At 37.7% G+C, this 20,215-nt stretch overlaps 1 protein-coding gene across 2 annotated transcripts in view; it reads left to right on the forward strand.

The window, feature by feature from the left end:
• Positions 1-19,589, forward strand: part of BLTP3B (bridge-like lipid transfer protein family member 3B) — a 103,012-nt gene extending 83,423 nt beyond the window's left edge. For both annotated transcript variants that reach the window (XM_005664214.4, XM_003126693.6), the window contains 4 exons: positions 443-696; positions 1,011-1,119; positions 14,838-15,031; positions 18,301-19,589. In XM_005664214.4, the coding sequence (XP_005664271.2) occupies positions 443-696; positions 1,011-1,119; positions 14,838-15,031; positions 18,301-18,420 (677 nt within the window). In that variant the 3' untranslated portion in view covers positions 18,421-19,589. The remainder of the gene's footprint in view (positions 1-442; positions 697-1,010; positions 1,120-14,837; positions 15,032-18,300) is intronic.
• Positions 19,590-20,215: the final 626 nt, after the last annotated feature.

Consider the following 20,215-nt stretch of genomic DNA (forward strand, 5'->3'; position numbering starts at 1 on the left):
ATGTATTGTATATGTACTGTAAATATCATTTTTTTTTGTCTTTTTGCTATTTCTTGGGCCCCTCCCGTGGCATATGGAGGTTCCCAGGCTAGGGGTCTAATCGGAACCATAGCCACCGGCTACGCCAGAGCCACAGCAACACGGGATCTGAGATGTGTCTGCAACCCACACCATAGCTCACTGCAACGCCGGATTGTTAACCCACTGAGCAAGGCCAGGAATCAAACCCACAACCTCATGGTTCCTAGCTGGATTCGTTAACCACTGCGCCACGACGGGAACTCCAATATCATTTAATTTAAGAGCAAATATTAAAACTTAAATCTGTTATTGCTTTAACATTGTACAAAGTGACCGTAACCTCTTCATGACAAATAAATTGAGAGTGATGTTTTTGATTAGTGCTACAAAGTTTTGACTTTTATTTGTTCTTTTTTCATAGGTTCAGATCATAAAGCTGCAATTCATTCTAAATCCTCTCCTGAGATTACTCTGAGATTTGAAAGTGGACCTGGTGCTGTAATACACTCTTTGCTTGCAGAAAAAAATGGATTTCTGCAGTGCCATATAGAAAATTTTAGCACTGAGTTTCTTACATCTTCTCTTATGAATATTCAGCATTTTTTGGAGGATGAAACTGTTGCAACAGTGATGCCAATGAAGATACAAGTTTCTAACACAAAAATAAATTTAAAGGTATGTTAACAAATACTTTTATATTTTCATTTTGTAAGTGTTCACTTTTCCTATCTGGACTTTGATTCCTGTCTAAGAATAAGAACTTAATTGGTCGTTGTGTTGAGTGATGTAGAGATTCTTCTTAGAAATTAGAAAATATCAAAATATAGTGGGAAGTTTCTCATTGTATCAACTAAAGCATGTAAAGATGTATTTCTAACTCATTAAAAATACTACTGGCTAAAGTAATGTTTAAGAAAATGATTAATTGAAAGTGATTAATGTTTTGTATTTTAATAACAATATGCCAATACTATTTCTCGTTGCTGCAGGATGACAGTCCTCGCAGTAGTACAATATCCCTTGAACCAGCTCCTGTAACTGTTCATATTGATCACCTTGTGGTAGAGAGAAATGACGATGGCTCTTTTCATATCAGAGGTATATATGAAAACAGTTTTAATTAGCACCTACTGAAATTTGAAATCTTTACATTCTGGTTGTTTCTTTGTACTCATACTTTTTATGTACTATTTTACATGTATGTACATATGTAGTAGACGATTGAGGGACAGTTTCAGTACACTATGATAAAATATCATCCATGTGTGAACGTCTGCCTCTGAAATACTCATCTCTGGTTGATTTAGTGTCCTACAAATGTCTTGAATGAAAGTGAGAGGGGCTTTAATCGTCTTAGACGTCTCTTGCTCTTACTTGGGTCTCTTAGTCTCTTAGCTTTGTTTCCACTATGTTTTAATATACACTCAACCAACCTTGCTTACTCCCCGTAATGGCATTTTGTCTTGTGTGTTTTTATTTTCATGTTCTTATTTCCTTTGTTATTTCTCATTGAAATTGTTCATTTCCTTCCAGGGTTATCTCAAGCTTCTTGTTTTCAGTGAACCCTTCTCTATAACATGATATGACGTCTTAAAATTTTGAGTACTTAACCACGCAATAGTTACTTGTAGTATATTGCTATGTATTTAATTCTGCCTTAGTGTTTGTATGTCCACATTAACATGATTTTTAAGGTCCCTAATATAAATACTATGTCTAATAAATTAGGGTGGAGTAGTGAAAAGAGCTTGAGTTGGTAGATTTAGGTGTTCTAGTCCTCATTTTGTTAGCACCTACTTGATGGTGAAATGTGATGGACTGATACAGGCGTCTGTTTTATCTCCTATCAAAACCTCATGAAGTGACATAACATATTTTAAAAAGAAGAATAAAATTATAACAGTACTGCAAAAGGAAAAGAAGTACATTGTTAGTGGGTCAGAAATTCTTAAAAGAACGCAATCAGAGAGCAAATCAAAGAGGCAAACCAGAAAAATCTGTCATCGTAAGTCAATGAAAAAGAGGGCTATTGCTGACATAGGAGCAGTTTGTGGGGAATCTCTTGATTGAAGAGCCTTTCTGGAGTTGGGGACCAACTAGAGCAAACATAGAATCAGGCCTACAAAGATCAAAATGTCAGCTTCGTTACTGATAAAAGCTCAGGTGTAGCTTGCTTAGGCGTGAGAAGACAGGTTTGCTGTATGTCTCTTGCTTCCAAATGCTTAAGATCCCCAAACTGGAGTTCTCATCCTGGCTCAGTGGAAACGAATCCGACTAGGAACCATGAGGTTGTGTGTTCGATCCCTGGCCTTGCTCAGTGGGTGAAGGATCCGGCGTTGCAGTGAGCTGTGGTATAGGTCGCAGACGCAGCTCAGATCTGTTGCTGTGGCCGTGGTGTAGGCCAGCAGCTGTAGCTCTGATTAGATAGACCCCCCCTAGCCTGGAATCTCCATATGCCGCAGGTGTGGCCCTAGAAAAAGCAAAAAGACCAAAAAAAAAAAAAAAAAAAAAAAATCCCCAAACTGCAGGTCTGTCTTGTACAGAAAGCAGAACAGAATGGAATACACCCTTTATACTAACCAGGTCTATACCAAAGTGAGTACAGACTGAATCTCTCTCTCTCTCTCACACACACACACATACAGTTCCTTTTTCTAAACTCATTAATCAGCTAAGTCATAGCTTTCACCCCTGTGAAAAGGTGAGAAGGGGGATGACAACTACTTCTCCAAAACAGGAGAAATCTTCCCAACAGGATGCTGAGATTAGAATGGATCTCTGAGGCAATAGGGTGAATAATCTAGGCACTTTTTTTTTAAACCCTTCCCAGTGCTCTTACTAAGTGGCAGGCATTAGTGTGTGGTTCACATACAGACTAAAATATTGAGGGTAAATTCTGTACCAGTTAGGTCACAGGAAAGGAATGATTCCATATCCAGTTGACAAACTGTGCTCACCCAGCAGCACAACCTCTTCTTCCCCCATCACTCGATATCAACTATGGCAAGTAGAAATAACATCCACAGATAAGAAATTGGGATAAACGTACATCCAAGAATTCTCAGCCATTTGAAGAAAATAGTACCAGGCACATTCATGATTCTAAGTGAGAAACACCCTAGCTAATTGAACAGAAAAAGGAGTTTTATTTATTTATTTATTTTTGTCTTTTTACCATTTCTTGGACTGCTCCCGCAGCATATGGAGGTTCCCAGGCTAGGGGTCGAATCAGAGGTGTAGCCACTGGCCTACGCCAGAGCCAGAGCAACGCCAGATCTGAACCACATCTGCAACCTACACCACAGCTCATGGCAACGCCAGATCCTTAACCCACTGAGCAAGGCCAGGGATCAAACCCGCAACCTCATGGTTCCTAGTCGCATTAACCACTGAGCCACGACCGGAACTCCTGGAATTGTACATTTTAAATGGATGAGTGAGGCTTGCAATTATTTTCTAACAAAGCTGTTAAAAAATAAAATCATAGTTTTTAAAAACAAATGAACAAATATAGAACAGAAACAGACTCATATATACAGGAGAACCAACAGGTGGTTGCCAGAGGGGAAGGGGTTTGGGGCATGAGTGAAATAGGTGAAGGAGATTAAGAGGTACAGATTTGAAGATATCAAATAAATGTCATGGGTATGTAATGTATAGCATAGAGAATAGAGTCAATAATACTATAACTTTGTGTGGTGACACATGGTAACTACACTTATGATCATTTTATAATATATAAAAATATTGAATCACTGTGTTGTATACTTGAAACTAAAATAATTTTAAGTCAATTATACTTTAATTATAAATAAGTAGATAAATAAATAAAAGTATCATTTTAGAACCATGGGGGATCTGCGGAGCCAGGCTCAGAGCTTACCTTCCATGTTCCATGCCTCCAAACCAACATGCAGTGTAATATGATGTGATGGGAAAGGCTGCCTGCCACTGGACAGTTGATTTTACAATTTTACTGACATTATTGATCTGTAAGTTGAACTTTAAAGCTGCAACTGCTGCAGCCAATGCTATTTCAACTTTTGTATTAGGACCTTGACCTTGCAGTTACTGTCACTGCTGCTGTCCCCAGAAAGAGAAGACGTTCACTTCTCTTTCTTCCCTTCTTTTGTCATTAGTGTCTGAGGGAAATTTAGGACGATTGCAGTTGGGCAATATCTAGGTCGCATATATGGAGAGGAAACCCGAAAATTGAGTAGTATTTTCCAACATTTATTGAAAGAAGCAAATTTTACTTCCCGCCAAAGTATGAAATCCCCCAAATATAAAAAGGAATTCTGATGGTGGATGACCAAAATAAATAGTAAAATGCCTACTTCAAAATCAATATAGGAGTTCCCACTGTGCCTCAGCGAGTTATGAACCAAACTAGTTTCCATGAGGATGTATGCATGAGTTTGACTCCTGGCCTCACTCAGTGGGTTAAGAATCTGATGTTCCCATGAGCTGTGGTGTAGGTTGCAGATATGTTTCAGATCCCACATTGCTGTGGCTGTGGTGTAGGCCAGCATCTGCAGGTGCAGTTTGTCCCCTAGCCTGGGAACTTCCATATGCCACAGGTGAGGCCCTAAAAAGCACCCCCCCCCAAAAAAAACCCTAATAAAATGAATTAATAATATAGCTGATGTTGAAGTTGAGACTTTTAATAATTAATATCCTCATGCAAATGGTAAGAATTGGCCATTCAGAATAGGTGTGTAGTGGCCTGCTGCTGATTTAATTTGCATGTCACTAATGACATGTGATGTACAACATCTTTTCATATGCTAATTTGCCATTAGGGCATCTTCTTGTTTGAGGTGCTTATTAAAGGCATTGGCTTCAGAGTGACTTAATATTGATAAAACTTCCTCCCAGACGTAGCTCACTCATAAACCTGTATCTATCTAACAATGTAGCTGAAAAATATGTCAAACCTGTTTGAAATAAAGAGAAATGGAATCATATCATAATGAGATACTTCAATCATGTCTCTCAGAGTACAAGTATATATACATATATATATTTGAATTCAGTAGACATGGTATTTCAGATGCTTGTGAAACTTCTCTGTTTATTCCATCTCAAAATATCAACAAATTTCAAAACATAAAGTTCATGCAGGCCATTTCTTTGATTTCAGTTCAATAAAGTTTGTTATTAATATAGAATGTAGCAGAAAATAAAATACTGTATTTGACGAAATTTAAAACAATCCTTGTGGAGTTCCTGTCGTGGCTCAGTGGTTAACGAATCCGACTAGGAACCATGAGGTTTCAGGTTCGATCCCTGCCCTTGCTCAGTGGGTTAACGATCCGGCGTTGCCCTGAGCTGTGGTGTAGGTCGCAGACTCGGCTCGGATCCCGCGTTGCTGTGGCTCTGGCGTAGGCTGGCAGCTACAGCTCTGATTCGACCCCTAGCCTGGGACCCTCCATGTGCCGCAGGAGCGGCCCAAGAAATAGCAAAAAAACAAACAAACAAACAAACAAACAAAAACGAAACAATCCTCGTAATAATTCTTGGGGATTTATTGAAAACTGAGTGTGTTTAATTATTGTTTACTAAAGAAAGCTAAAACAAATATTGTTTTATTTTTAATTTTTTTCATTTTCTTTTTTGCTTTTTAGGGCCACACCCGAGGCATATGGAGATTCCCAGGCTAGGGGTCGAATCAGAGCTATAGCCGCCGGCCTACGCCACAGCCACAGCAATGCCAGATCCAAGCCACATCTGCACCCTACACCACAGCTCACGGCAACACCAGATCCTTAACCCACTGAGCAAGGCCAGGGATCGAACTTGCATCCTCATGGATCCTAGTCAGATTTGTTTCGGCTATCCCAATGGGAACTCCACAAATACTGTTTTAAGTGAGAGGTTTATAATGCTTGAAGGAAAATATCCATTTGCATACATATATTTGGAGAAATACAGAATTATACATCAATTTGATGAGTAAAAACTAATTTAAAATCAAGGTGTTTTGAATTTTTTTTTTTTTTTTTTTTTTTTTTTGTCTTTTTCTAGAGCCGCTCCTGCGGCATATGGAGGTTCCCAGGCTAGGGGTAGAATTGGAGCTGTAGCCGCAGGCCTACACCACAGCCACGGCAACGCAGGATCTGAGCTGTGTCTGCAACCTACACCACAGCTCACGTCAACGCCAGGTCCTTAACCCACTGAGCAAGGCCAGCGATCGAACCCACAACCTCATGGTTCCTAGTTGGATTCGTTGACCACTGAGCCATGACAGGAACTCCGAAATTTTTTTCTCTGTATTTTCCCCTATGTTTCTTATCTGTATTTTACAGTTAGTCAAGTACATATTTTGCCAATTGTAACTGTATTTTAATGTGATAGCTAAAGGCAAAAGTAAATCACTGGTCCAGCTAGAGCATATATTTGCATGAAGATCATTTCAGTATGGAAATTCCATTTGAATTTGTCTTTAAAGTTGTATGGGTTGAAAAAAAACCACATCTGAATTACCATTCTACCCTAATCAGGCAAGATAATAGCCATTTTTATTTTTTCATCACGTCACATATTTATATACTTTATTTCTTACATTTTTGAAAGGTTCCAGTCCTTATTAAATGTTCTACATTTTTAGGAATATATTTGACTTAATGTTTTTACAGTGACACTTTTCATCAAAGCAGTGTAGGTAGTGATGAAATGGAGGAAAAAGCATATACCAGATTTTTTTTTAAATGGCATTAAAACTCACAGTATTGGAGTTCCCGTCATGGCGCAGTGGTTAACGAATCCAACTGGGAACCATGAGGTTTCGGGTTCGGTCCCTGCCCTTGCACAGTGGGTTAAGGATCTGGCATTGCCGTGAGCTGTGGTGTAGGTTGCAGACGCGGCTTGGATCCCATGTTGCTGTGGCTCTGGTGTAGGCCGGTGGCTACAGTTCCGATTGGACCCCTAGCCTGGGAACCTCCATATGCCACGGGAGCAGCCCAAGAAATAGCAAAGAGACAAAAAAAAAAACAAAAAAAAACAAAAACCTCACAGTATTATTTGAATTTAAACAGCAGCACTTAATATGTAAATTGTTGATGTGTCTTTCAAAAGCTCATTGAGATGATGAGAAGTGGTTGTGTTATTCAGGATATTAGCATTGTACAAAATTTAAGACAGTTTATTTCAGGAGTTCCTTTTGTGGCTCAGTGGAAATGAATCCACCTAGTATCCAGGAGGATGTGGGTTCGATCACTGGCCTACACACACACACACACACACACACACACACACACACACACACACACACACACTATACCATCTATTGTTAATTACTTTTAGTAGTAGTGTACTATCTCTCAGCATGTTTTCCACCTGACACGTCTAGGGCCTGGCATACTCCCATCTGCAACAGCGGCCATTATGGCCTTAGTTCCCAGCAAAAGGGTTGTGAGGGACTACCTCCATCAATAGATTATATCAGATTGTTGGGGGGGGGGCATTATCTGTTTAAAGGTTTATGATGAGTAGGTCTTTGCCATGTACCCCCTTAGGATCATTGCTATAAAACTTCCTAACTGGGAATGAGGGAAGAGTTTTTATTTTTTTTTTGTTTTTTTTTTTTTGTTGTTGTTGTTGTTGTTTTGTTTTGTTTTGGTCTTTTTGCTATTTCTTTGGGCCGCTCCTGCGGCATAGGGAGGTTCCCAGGCTAGGGGTCGAATCGGAGCTGTAGCCACTGGCCTACGCCAGAGCCACAGCAACGCAGGATCCGAGCCGCGTCTGCAACCTACACCACAGCTCACGGCAACGCCTGATCGTTAACCCACTGAGCAAGGGCAGGGACCGAACCCGCAACCTCATGGTTCCTAGTCGGATTCGTTAACCACTGCGCCATGACGGGAACTCCCAGGGAAGAGTTTTTAAATTGCTAAACCTAAAAAAAGTGTAACACTTAAACTCAGAAGAGTACCCATAAGACACTCAGAGAAGACAAATGAATAGACATCTTCCATTTGAGTAAACAGAACTATTGAAACCTAGATTTGGAAGTTCCCATTCGTGGAACAGTCAAAATGAACCCGACTAGGAACCATGAGGTTGCGGGTTTGATCTCTGGCCTTGCTCAGTGGGTTAAGGATCCAGTGTTGCGGTGAGCTGTGGTGTAGGTCATAGGTGCAGCCTGGATCTGGCATTGCTGTGGCTGTGGTGTAGGCCTCCAGCTATAGCTCCCGATTAGACCCCTAGCCTGGGAACCTCCATATGCTGCTGGTTCAGCCCTAAAAAAAAAGACAAAAAGACAAAAAAAAAAAAAAAAAAAAGAGAGACAAAAAACCCCCCCAAAAAACAAAAAAAATTCTGAATTTAAAGTAAGATATTTGTCAAACACCTACTCTGGTACTAATAGCAGTTGATATTTGAATAATGCATTCCAGTTTATAAAGTTCTTTTACCTTAAATATTAATTCTTACCATAATCCTTTGAGGATATTAAAGCAAGTATTTTTATCACCTCCATTTTGCAAATGCAGAGATTTTAGACAAGTTGAATGGCAGAGCCTGCGTTAAGGAAAAAGTATATATTGCTGTAAGATGCAGTTTCATCCATGAGGGGCATGGACTTGTTCATTAAAATTTGTTCTGAAAACTAGAAAGAGGCTCTTTTAAAGTAAATAAAAGGAAATATATCTTTCTGTGATAGAGACTCCACTCATCCCTATCATTCACAGGTTTTCTCCTTTCCCCTCCCTAGCTAGCCCTTCCATTTTTTCACTTTCCTCTTCCTGCCTTGTCTTCCCCATTCCCTCCCTTCTCTTTTCCTTTTCCCTTCCTCCCTCTTCTTCTCTACTTACCTTGCCCTCTTTTTAAAAATCATAGTTGATAATATTATATTAGTTTCAAGTGTATAGCATAACGATTCAGTATTTTTACAGATTACACTCCTTTGGCTATAATTCCCTGTGCTATATACTGTGTATCCTTGTTGTTTATTTTATGCCTGGTAGTTTGTATCTCTTAATCTTTTACTTCTGATTTGCCCCTCCCTGCTTCCCTCTCCCTTTTTGGTAACCACTAGTTTGTTTTCTGTGTCTGTGAGCCCGTTTCTGTTCAGACCATCACTGTTTACAATAGCCGGGATATGGAAGCAACCCTAATGCCCATCAGCAAGTGAAGGGAAGAAGATGTGGTACATGAACACAGTGGAATATTACTCGGCTGTAAAAAAAGGAATTTAGATTTTACAGCTACATAAGTGGACTTAGATTGTTAAGCTCAGTAAAGTAAGTCAGAGAAAGAGAAATAGTATATGATTTCACTTCCATGTGGAATCTGAAAAGTTCCACAAATGAGTGTATATGCAAAACAGAAGCAGACTCACAGTTAACTCTCCTTGTTTATCTTCAATTTCATGTACATCCCCTCTTCCTTTTTTCCCTTCCTTCCTCCTCTTACTCTTCCACTCTCCCAGCTATCTCCCCTCCCTCCTTCTCTATCTCATTTCTTCTTTTCTTTTCCCCATATTTCTTCCTTCCCTATCTCTCTCCTTCCCTTTTCTCTCCTCATTCCACCTCCCAGTAATTTAAATAAAATGGGTTTCAGAACTGTTTGGCTGGTGGGTTTTTTTTACATTATTTTTAGGATCTCAAGAGTAGTAAGATAATAGGCTAAATAGAATGGGCCTTGGGTCCTCTGTTTTCCTCATTTTTTTAAAAAATTCATATTAGTGTTCTATATAAGATGTCATTTAAAAGAAGACTTTTGCTTCTCTAAAAGTTTGAAAACTAAAAGTATGTTATAAATTACTAACCAAGTAGAATTTTAGGGATGTTATTAGTTTTTTGAGGTTGAAAGAGTGGAGAATGTAGCTTTTCCATGACTAGGTACTTTAGGATTTTTCTTACAGTCACCATAAAGCTGGGTGGTGTGCTAAGCTGAACGATTAAAATGGTTTTTATAGTTTTTTCTTCTAGTTAATATTATTAAAAACATAAATAACATAGGACAATATTGTAAAAAGTAGTTTCTGATTTGAGTTCACTATAATATGATGAACCCAAGAGCAGACCAAAACTCAACCTGATGGCATTTATCCATGCAGATAGAACTATTCTGTGTACACACACACACACACACACACAGAATAGGGGTAAACTTGATAGAGCTGTATGGAGGGTGATTAGCAATATGAATAAAAGCTTTAAAAATATTCTTGTTCTTTGACTTAGCTAATACCTTCTGGGAATCTTTTTTAATGGGAAAAATGACATCGAGCAGTTATTACTCTTTCATCTGCTCAATATAATTTGATTTGGTGAACTATCATTCTGTCATGACAGTTCCATTTGACTTTGGTGCACCTGACAGTCATATGGCCCTATCACAAAAGTGGGAATGGGGCCCAGCTAAGCCATTCAAAACATTTAAGCCTCTGGGATACTGTGAGTGATAATGAACTGTAGGCCAAGCATTCTGGGTCTTTTTGTGTGTGTGAATTGAAAAGGGTACTGAGAGAAGGGGGTCACAGACTATAAAACTCACTTGTTTGGAGTCACCAGAGGCTACCTTTGCCGTCATGTGATCGAACTAGCCCAGAGGAAAAGAAAACTGAACCTGAGAAGTAGAGAGAGTCAGGTTCTAAAAAGGATGTGATATGAATGTCAATGTCCGGCCATGGCTGAAGCACTAGCACTTGGACTCCCCTGTTACAGAAATAAATACATTTCGTTTTTTAAAAGCAAATTTGACTTGGGCTTCTTTTCACTTGCAACCTAGTTGCTCTGATTATATATGATCCAAAAAGAAGAAAAAATATTTGATATGTAAAAATATTCCCTGCCTTGTTTTTGTCTTTTTAAAAATTTTTTTATTTTTTATTTTGGCTTTTTAGGGCCATACCTACAGCATATGGAGGTTTGTAGGTTAGGGATTGAATCAGAGCTACCGCTGCTGGCCCACACCACAGCCACAGCAATGTGGGATCTGAGCCGCATCTGCGACCTGCACCACAGCTCACAGCAATGCCAGATTCCCCAACCCACTGAGCAAGGATAAGGATCGAACCCACATCCTCATGGATACTGGTCAGATTCATTTCCGCTGCACCATGACAGGAACTCCTGTTTTTGTCATTTTTAATAACAGCATTTTCCATATCTGGTTCATATACCAAACCATGCACCAATTAAATTGTACAATTAGTGGTACTTGGTATCCTCAGCAATGGTGTAGTCACCATGACAACTTCTAGAACATTTACATCACCCTCAGAAACTTCTAGAACATTTACATCACCACCTGTACCAGTATGCTGTCCACGTTACTCCCAGCACCCACTGGTTTGCTTTCTTTTTTTATGGATTTGCCTATTCTGGGCATTTCATGTAAGTGAAATATGTAAGCATAATATTTTTAAGGTTCATTCATGTTTTATCAGTTTGAGTATCAGTACTTTATTCCTTTGTGTGGCCAAATGATAGACATACTGCATTTTGCTTATTCGTTGCTTAATGAATTTGAGTTATTTCTACCTTTTGGCTATTTTGAGTTATACTACTGTAAGTATATATGTATATGTTTTTATTTCCTTTGGGTATATATCCAAGAATGGAATTATTGAGACTTGGTAACTCTGTGTTTAACCGTTTAAGGAACTGCTTTTCAAAAGTGGCTCTACCATCTCACATGTTGACCACTACAGTTTATGAGGATTCCAACTTCTCCACATATTTGCCAATGCATGTGATTATCTGCTTTTTTTATTATCTGATTATACTTATTCCAGTGGGCATGAAGTTGTAGATCATTATGGTTTTGAGCTATGCTTCCCTAATGGCTAATGTTTTCAAACATCTCTTCATATCTTTCTTGACCAATTGTGTATTTTTAGAGATATGTCCCTTCACATGCTTTGCTTATTTTTTAAATAGGTTATTTATATTTTTATATTTGAGTTGTAAGAGTTCTTTATATATTGTATAAATGTCTCTTATCAAATATATGATTTGAAAATATTTACCCATCCTATGGGCTGTCTTTTTACTTTTTTGATAGTATCCTTTGAAACACATTTTTAAAAATTTTTAATAAAGATAAATATGTCTGTTTTTTCTTTTTCTTTCTTTCTTTCTTTTTTTTTTTTTTGGTTTTCTTTTGTCCTTTTGGTGTCATATGTAAAAATTCCATTGGTAAGTCTCAAGTCATGAAGTCATGTTTTCTTTTAAGAGTTTTATCTATTTGGCTCTTAAATTTAGATATTTGATCCATTTGAGTTCATTTTTGTATTTAGTGTGTGGATTTGGTATATAGATAGATGAATGGGTTTATTTCATTTATCTGTATATCTTTTGATTACCAACTTGATTTGGAGTGGGTTTTAAATCAAGAAGTGTGAGTCCTACAACATTTGTTCTTTTTCAAAGTTGTTTTGACCTCTGCAATTCCTATGAGTTTTAGAATCAGCTCTTTAATTTCTATAAAAAAGCCACCTTAAATTCCTTTTTTTTTTTTTTTTTTTTTAGGGCTGTACCTGTGGCATGTGGAGGTTCCCAGGCTAGGGCTCGAATCGGAGCTGTAGCCGTTGGCCTATGCCACAGCCACAGCCACATTGGATCTGAGCCGTGTGTGCAACCTATACACCACAGCTGACGGCAACACCAGATCCTTAACCCACTGAGCGAGGACAGGGATTGAACCTGCAACCTCATGGTTCCTAGTCGGATTCGTTTCCAGTGCGCCACAATGGGAACTCCTTCCTTAAATTCTGATAGGAATTGTGTTAAAGCTGTAGGTCATTTAGGAATTATTATCTGTTCCTATCGGTGAACATGGGATTTTTCCCCTCTGTTTATTTAGATCTTTAATTTCCTTCAACAATGCTTTGTGTTTTCAGAGCATAAATTTAACACTTATTTTATTAAATTTATTCCTAAGTATTTTATTCTTTTTCATTACATTTTATGTATTTATTTTATTATTTATTTATTTTGGGGAGAGCATGCCCATGCATGCAGAAGTTCCTGGGCCAGAGATCAAACTTGTGCCATAGCAGTGTCTGCCAGATCCTTAACCCTCTATGCCACTAGCGGACTTCCACTTTTTGATAACATTTTAAGTGGCACTGTTTTCTTAATTTAATTTTGAATTATTCGTTACAAGTGTTTAGGAAGACAGTTGATCTTGTATCCTGTAATCTTGTTAAACATTATTAGTTCTAAGAGTTTTTAGTGGATTCCTTATTTTTTTCCTGTATATAAGATCCCATCATCTGTAAATAGAGATAGTTTTACCTCTTCCTTTCTAATCTGGATACGTTTTATTTCCTTTTGTTGCCTAACTGCCTTGGCTAGAACCTCTAGGACATTGTTGAATAAAAGTGTTGAAAACAAACATTCTTATCTTATTCTCAATCTTAGGGGGAAAACATCCAGTCTTTTACCAGTAAGCATGGTATTAGCTGTGGTTTTTTGAAAATGCCCTATATCAGATTGAGCTTTATAAGTGTTTTTATCATGAGAAAGTGTTGGATTTTGTCAAGAGAAATTTTTTCTGCATCTATTGGGATGACTGTGCGGCTCTTGTTATATTCTGTTCTGTTGATGTGATGCATTACATTAGTTGATTTTTGAGTGTTAAATAAACCTTGCATTCTTGGGATAAATCCCACTTAGCCATGGTATGTAATTATTTTTATGTATTGCTGGGTTTAGTCTGCTAATATTTTGGGGAGGGGTTTTGTGTTCATATTTATAAGCATGTTGATTTTAGTTTGTTTTCTTGTGATTTCTTTGGCTATGGAATTAGGGTAATACTGGCTTTATAGAATGAGTTAAGAAGTGTTCCGCCTATTTTTTTGGAGGAATTTGTAAAGATTTGGTAGTCTTTAAATGTTTGGTAGAACTTGCCATTGAAACAGTGTGGGCCTGGGATTTTCTTTGTGGGTAGTTTTTTTGTTTTTTGTTTGTTTTGATTCCCAATTTAATCACTTTACCTGTTCATGTTGTCTCTTTTTTTTTTTTTTCTCAAGGTCATGAGGATTTACTTCTTTCTACTTTTTATTTATATATGTATTTATTTACTATTAATTTTATTACATTTATAGTTGTACAACAATCACCACGACTGTCTTTTTCTTATTGGGTCCTTTTTTTTTTTTTTGGTCTTTTTAGGACTGCACTCACAGCATATGGAGGTTCCCAGGCTAGGGGTCAAATTGGAGCTGTAATGCCAGCCTATGCCATGGCCACAGCAACACCACATCCAAGCCACGTCGCTAACCTATACCACAGCTCACTGCAATGCTGGATCCTTAACCCACTGAGCAAGGCTAGGGATCACCAACCCACATCTTCATGGATACTAGTCCAGTTCATTAACCTCTGAGCCAGGAACTCCATTACTGAGTCTATTTTGGTAGCTTGTGTTGGTTTTTTTTTTTTTTTTTTTTTTTTTTTTTGTAGCTTGTGTTTTTGCAGGAATTTTTCATTTATCTAATTTATTGTCATATAGTTGTTCACAGTATTCCTTTATAGTTTTTATTTCTGTTAGGTCGATAGATAGTAATGTCCCTTCTTTCATTTCTGATTCTAGTAATTTTTTTCCCTTTTTAAATTTTTTTTTTGGTCCCTCTAAGGTTTTATCAATTTTATTCATGTCTTCAACAGATGAGCTTTGGTTTTGATTTTGTTCATCTTTTCAATGAATGAGTCTTTTGTTTTATTGACTTCATTGTTTTCCTATTTCATAATGGCTCATAATAATAGAGATATTCATTTTTAAATTTGTTTCTCACAATAGAACTTAAGAACTTAGAACATTTATGTAGAGATGTTATTTGAGCATTTTATTTATTTCATTAGATTCTTACGTGTTTAACACTGAAAATGATTTGAAAGAAAATGTCAGAAGTGACTCAGTGCTGCTTACCAGTGGAAAGTGTGATCTGAAGAAACAACACAGTGTCACTCAGGCCACTCAGACAAGCCCAGAAGTTCCTTGGCCTTCTCAGTCACCCAACTTTCCTGAGTGCTCCTTTGACTTTACTAGAGAACAGGTAATGGGGAACTAGTTCATTCTCATCTCATTCAGTTTCAGCAATTAAAATAAATATTAGATGTTGCATAGTTAAGACAGTATCTATTTACTTATTTAAATAACATCTGTTGAGTGTCTGTTCTGTGCCAGGCACTGTGTTAGATGCTATTGATGTAGTGTTGAACAAAGGTATGGCCATTCCCATCCTCCACAAACATCGTGTAGTCTAATGGGAAGATAAAGAAGTAAATGTGGGAGAGTGCCAGTTTCTTGGAGGATGTATTCATTTTGAGGTTTTATGTCTTGATGTTTTTTGTTTTAATCTTATGATGTTTTGATGTTTTATTTTAAAGTTGCAAATGTAGTGTAATATTTCAGAACTTTGGAAGGATATTTTAATACAACTGTAGCAGACTCTAACCTCTTACAGTGCTATCAGTATTTAAAAGTTTTTCAGGAGTTCCATCGTGGCGCAGTGGTTAACGAATCCGACTAGGAACCATGAGGTTGCGGGTTCGGTCCCTGCCGTTGCTCAGTGGGTTAACGATCCGGCGTTGCCGTGAGCTGTGGTGTAGGTTGCAGACGCGGCTCGGATCCCACGTTGCTGTGGCTCTGGCGTAGGCTGGCGGCTACAGCTCCGATTAGACCCCTAGCCTGGGAACCTCCATATGCTGCGGGAGCGGCCCAAAGAAATAGCAAAAAAAAAAAAAAAAAAAAAAAAGGAAAAAAAAAAAAAGTTTTTCAGAATTCCCGCTGTGGCACAGTGGGATCAACGGCATCTTGGGAGCACTGGGACACAGGTTTGATCACCAGCCTGGCACACTGGGTTAAGGATCTGGAGTTTCTATGGCTGTGGCTTAGGTTACAACTCTGGCCCAGATCTGACCCTTGGCCCAGAAACCCCATATACTGAGGGGTGGCCAAAAAAGAGAAAAAAATTTTTAATTTAAAAAGTAAATAAAATTTTTTCCTCGCAGGTTTTTTCCATAATTTTTCTAACCAATTACTATTCTAGCGTATATACTGTATTTTTTTTAAATTTAGCATTGTTTAACAAATACTTTCCATATTGCTGCTTATGCTTCATTTTTTTTTTTTTTTTTTTTTTTTTGTCTTTTTGCTATTTCTTGGGCCGCTCCCGAGGCATATGGGGAGGTTCCCAGGCTAGAGGTCTAATCGGAGCTGCAGCCACGAGCCTACACCAGAGCCACAGCAACGCGGGATCCGAGCCAGGTCTGTGACCTACACCACAGCTCACGGCAATGCCGGATCCTTAACCCACTGAGCAAGGGCAGGGACCGAACCCGCAACCTCATGGTTCCTAGTCGGATTCGTTAACCACTGCGCCACGATGGGAACTCCCATGTTTTTTTAAGTATAGTTGATGCTTCGTATTTATTACTAATGTCAGAGTCATTTGGACGTAAATGTACTGTCATTTCTAAAGGTTCCTCCTAAAATTTGTAATATATGAGTTGCTTCTTATTTTTTTCTGTAATAAATAAAATGTTTAGCAAAATTTTAATTCTCTGTGATAGAACCACAGAATGAGTTCACTCATTTGTAACAGGATTGTTGGATGTCAACTCTGAGCTAAGGATACAGAACTGGAACAGTATACCACCCCATCTATTGAGGGTTTGGTGGGAAAGACATAATGTGTAATTATTAGTCACAGCACACTATGTTATGTGCTATGCATACTAGAGTTTGAGGAAGTATAATGAAATATCCAACCGGTCTGTCAACTAGGCATTCTTTCTTTTTAGCCCTGGCTGTACCCAGAGCATATGGGAATTCCCCGGGCCAGGGATCAAATCTGAGCCAGAGCTGCGAACCAAGCCGCAGATGCAGCAACACTGGATTCATAACCCACTGCACTGGGTCAGAGATGAAACTGGCACTTCCACAGAGACAAGCCAAGTTAGTAACCCACTTCACCACAGCAGGAACTCCAAGCCAGGCATTCTTTTTTGCTGTTGCTATCTTTTAGGGCCTGACCTGCAGCATATGGAAATTCCTGGGCTAGGGGTTGAATCAGACCTGCAGCTGCCAGCCTACTTCACAGCCACAGCCAAGGCAATGCCAGATCAGAGCTGTGTCTGCAACTTACACTGCAGCTTGCAGCAACACCAGATCTTTAACCCTCTGAGTGAGGCCAGGGATTGAACCCATATCTTCATGGATTCTAGTCAGGTTTGTTACCGCTGAGCCACAATGAGAACTCCAAGCCAGGCATTCTTAATGCAGAAACTAAAATAAGTCTGAGAGGCCTATGAAATTAAATGCCTGTAATTTCATGTGTCTGTGTAAATGCATTTTTCTGTGGAGAAATTTCTTAGTTTTATCACATCTTCATAGTTAGGGGTAAGGGAATGGTTTTGAGAGGGTAAAATACTTGAACTGAGTCTTAATGAGGGGAGACCTATTGACATCTAGATGAAAACATCTAATGAGATATTCAGAATGCAGATATGGAGCTCAAGAGAAAGGCTTGTGCCAGGTCAAGATATGTGTGATCGTTAGAGCCACGGGAGTGGAGGAGATCATTGAAGAGAGTGACTCCAAGTCATAAGAGAAGACCAATTATGGAGTCTATTAGAATATGAAAATTCTAAGGTGTTTTGTTTTGTTTTGTTTTGTTTTTGCATTTTAGGGCCACACACCTGGCATGTGGAGGTTCCCAGGCTAGGAGTCGAATCAGACTAGAGCTGCTGGCCTATGCCACAGCCACAGCAACACAGGATCTGAGCTGCATCTGCGACCTACGCCACAGCTCACTGCAATGCCAGATCCTTAACCCCACCTAGCGAGGCCAGGGATCAAACCTGAATCCTCATGGTTCCTAGTTGAATTTGTTTCTGCTGCACCACAATAGGAACTCTATAAATTTAAGGATTCTTAAACAGCAGAGGAAAAGATGCAAAGTCCATAGGTAGGGAGGGATAAGCAAGGCGGACCTGTGGCATAAAAGGCGAAAGAGGAGAGAGGCTTAGCAAGGAGGGATGAGGTCAGCACCATGTAAAGGGAAATTGAAATTAAACAAAATCACTATTAGATTTGAAAATTAGGAGTTAATGTTTTAAATTGTTGAGTCAAAACTTGTGAACATTTGAAAGCGCTTGGTATGTGTTTCCTCGAAGTAGTTTTCAGCTTTAGTGCACCCTGACCAGCATTGGGTGATTTTACTGACCCACATGTCACATCTTTAGATTCTGTATTTTCTGAAATAGTCTGTATTTTCTGAAAATGGTTAAGTTTTCTTATTTTCCAAATTTATCATTTCAGCTCATGGAAGAGAATGAATCTCTTAAGCAAGAATTGGCTAAAGCCAAAATGGCTCTTGCAGAGGCTCACTTGGAAAAAGATGCTCTTCTTCATCGTATAAAGAAGATGACAGTTGAATAGCATGAGTGGCAGTCAAAAACTCAAATTACAGCTCTGGAGAATGGAGGTTATATTTATAATGTGATGCTACCAATTAGTGGAAGACTTTTCTTTTCATGAAAAGACAATAAAATGAAATAGAATGTGATGAAGTGGTGACTATTCCAAAGCCAGTTTAGAAAATACTAGGTACGGGCATTACAATCTTTTGGTTGTTTTGTGTTTTGGGATTTAACCCTCTTTTAAACTGGTGTGATACAGGGAAGTCATTGCATACTGTAAAAATAAGTACATGCACAATGAAAAGAAGTTGTCATTTCCTAATTTTGGTATTACATTATAGGCATTTTTTAAAAAGAAAAATGAAAATCTATTGTGTTCGCACAGATTGCTGAATTTATCTATCACTCTGTTAATAATTTACTATTATTTACAAAGATTCAGATGCTTTTAGGGCTAATGTAAAATAAAAGGAGGCTTACATCTTAAATGTTATTGAAATTATGTACTTAAATCTATAACTATTTAATTACTGTAAAAAAAGTCCAATCAAATTAATAAATTATCTTGATTGCCGGATTTGAAAATTCTGGAAAATTATCACCCTACTGAACTTACAAAGTAATTCGAAATGTGAAAAAGAAGTCGTTTTAAATGATGGGTAAACTGTAAGTTGAAGCTATAATCTTCAACAAAAAAGATGGTACAAATGTTAAAATAAAAAGCACAAACTGTAAAAAGGCAAAACATTAGCGTATATGGCCAACTGATTTTAAAAGCATTACTTGTACATTCTTTTAAACATTTACTGTTAGAAGTAAAGAGTGATTTAACTATCCTGCTATATTTGGCAGCATTTGTAACTATAAGACTTTTGATTAATACTATTTATATTATTTCTTTAACTTCATCTTTTCTCTATTTAAGGAAGAGAATGTTTTCAGAGACTTTTCTTTTCACAAAATAATTTCATACCATTCCTGTAGTACCATATTAGGTGGATGTTTGCACATATTGAATTTATAAATGCTAGTTTTGATTAAAGTTCTATGTGACATATATTATCTTCTATAATAAGAATAACTGATAAATTTTGAATTCTATTTTCTAGGGATTGTTATAGTTGAAACGAACATGAGAAAGAATCTCAATCATGCATTATGAAATAAAATTCATGAGTATTTAAGAAACAGAGGCTTTTAATAATTTAAAATATATTCTGATAGAATTAAATTAAGTAGGGTCTATTTTAGAATTCGTATTCTTAAACAGAAATATATCCAAGATAGAACATGAAATAGCTGGACTGCCCTTTCTTTAGGATACTTGAAAAATTTCAAATCTTCAACTGTATTAAGATACTTTATGGTGCTTTGCTTGTGTGAAATGACTTCTATAGCCATCCCTGTATCTAGGTACTTGGAAGGAAATATGGTTTCATTTTACATTGAGTGTTGGAGTGATTTTAGATTTTATTGAAAATGGTACTGGCCTTTTTTTCCTGTAATGTCCATTTTCATTTACGTAATTTAAATATACAGGCCCTGTTTTTGGGAGATAAGGATACAGCAAAGAACAAATTAAATTGTTAATATATTACTTCAGAGTATTTTAAAAATCATGTTAAGCCATTTTAATTTAAGACTATTGTATAGTTTTAGATTAAAAACAAAAGTCCAGTTGAAAGATTTTAAATGTATAGCTTTTATCCTTGGTAGAGTACTTTTGATCTGCAGGTATATATTCAACAAAAGCATTCTCTATTATAGAAAAGCTGAATTGTTGGGACATTAACTTCTTCAGAGCTCACAGTGTT

Source organism: Sus scrofa, chromosome 5 (assembly GCF_054392235.1).
Source record: "Sus scrofa isolate SSC_HxYL_T2T_F1_AM1 chromosome 5, Sscrofa_HxYL_maternal_Yorkshire_Landrace_v2.0, whole genome shotgun sequence".
In the NCBI taxonomy this organism is placed as follows: Eukaryota; Metazoa; Chordata; class Mammalia; order Artiodactyla; family Suidae; genus Sus; species Sus scrofa.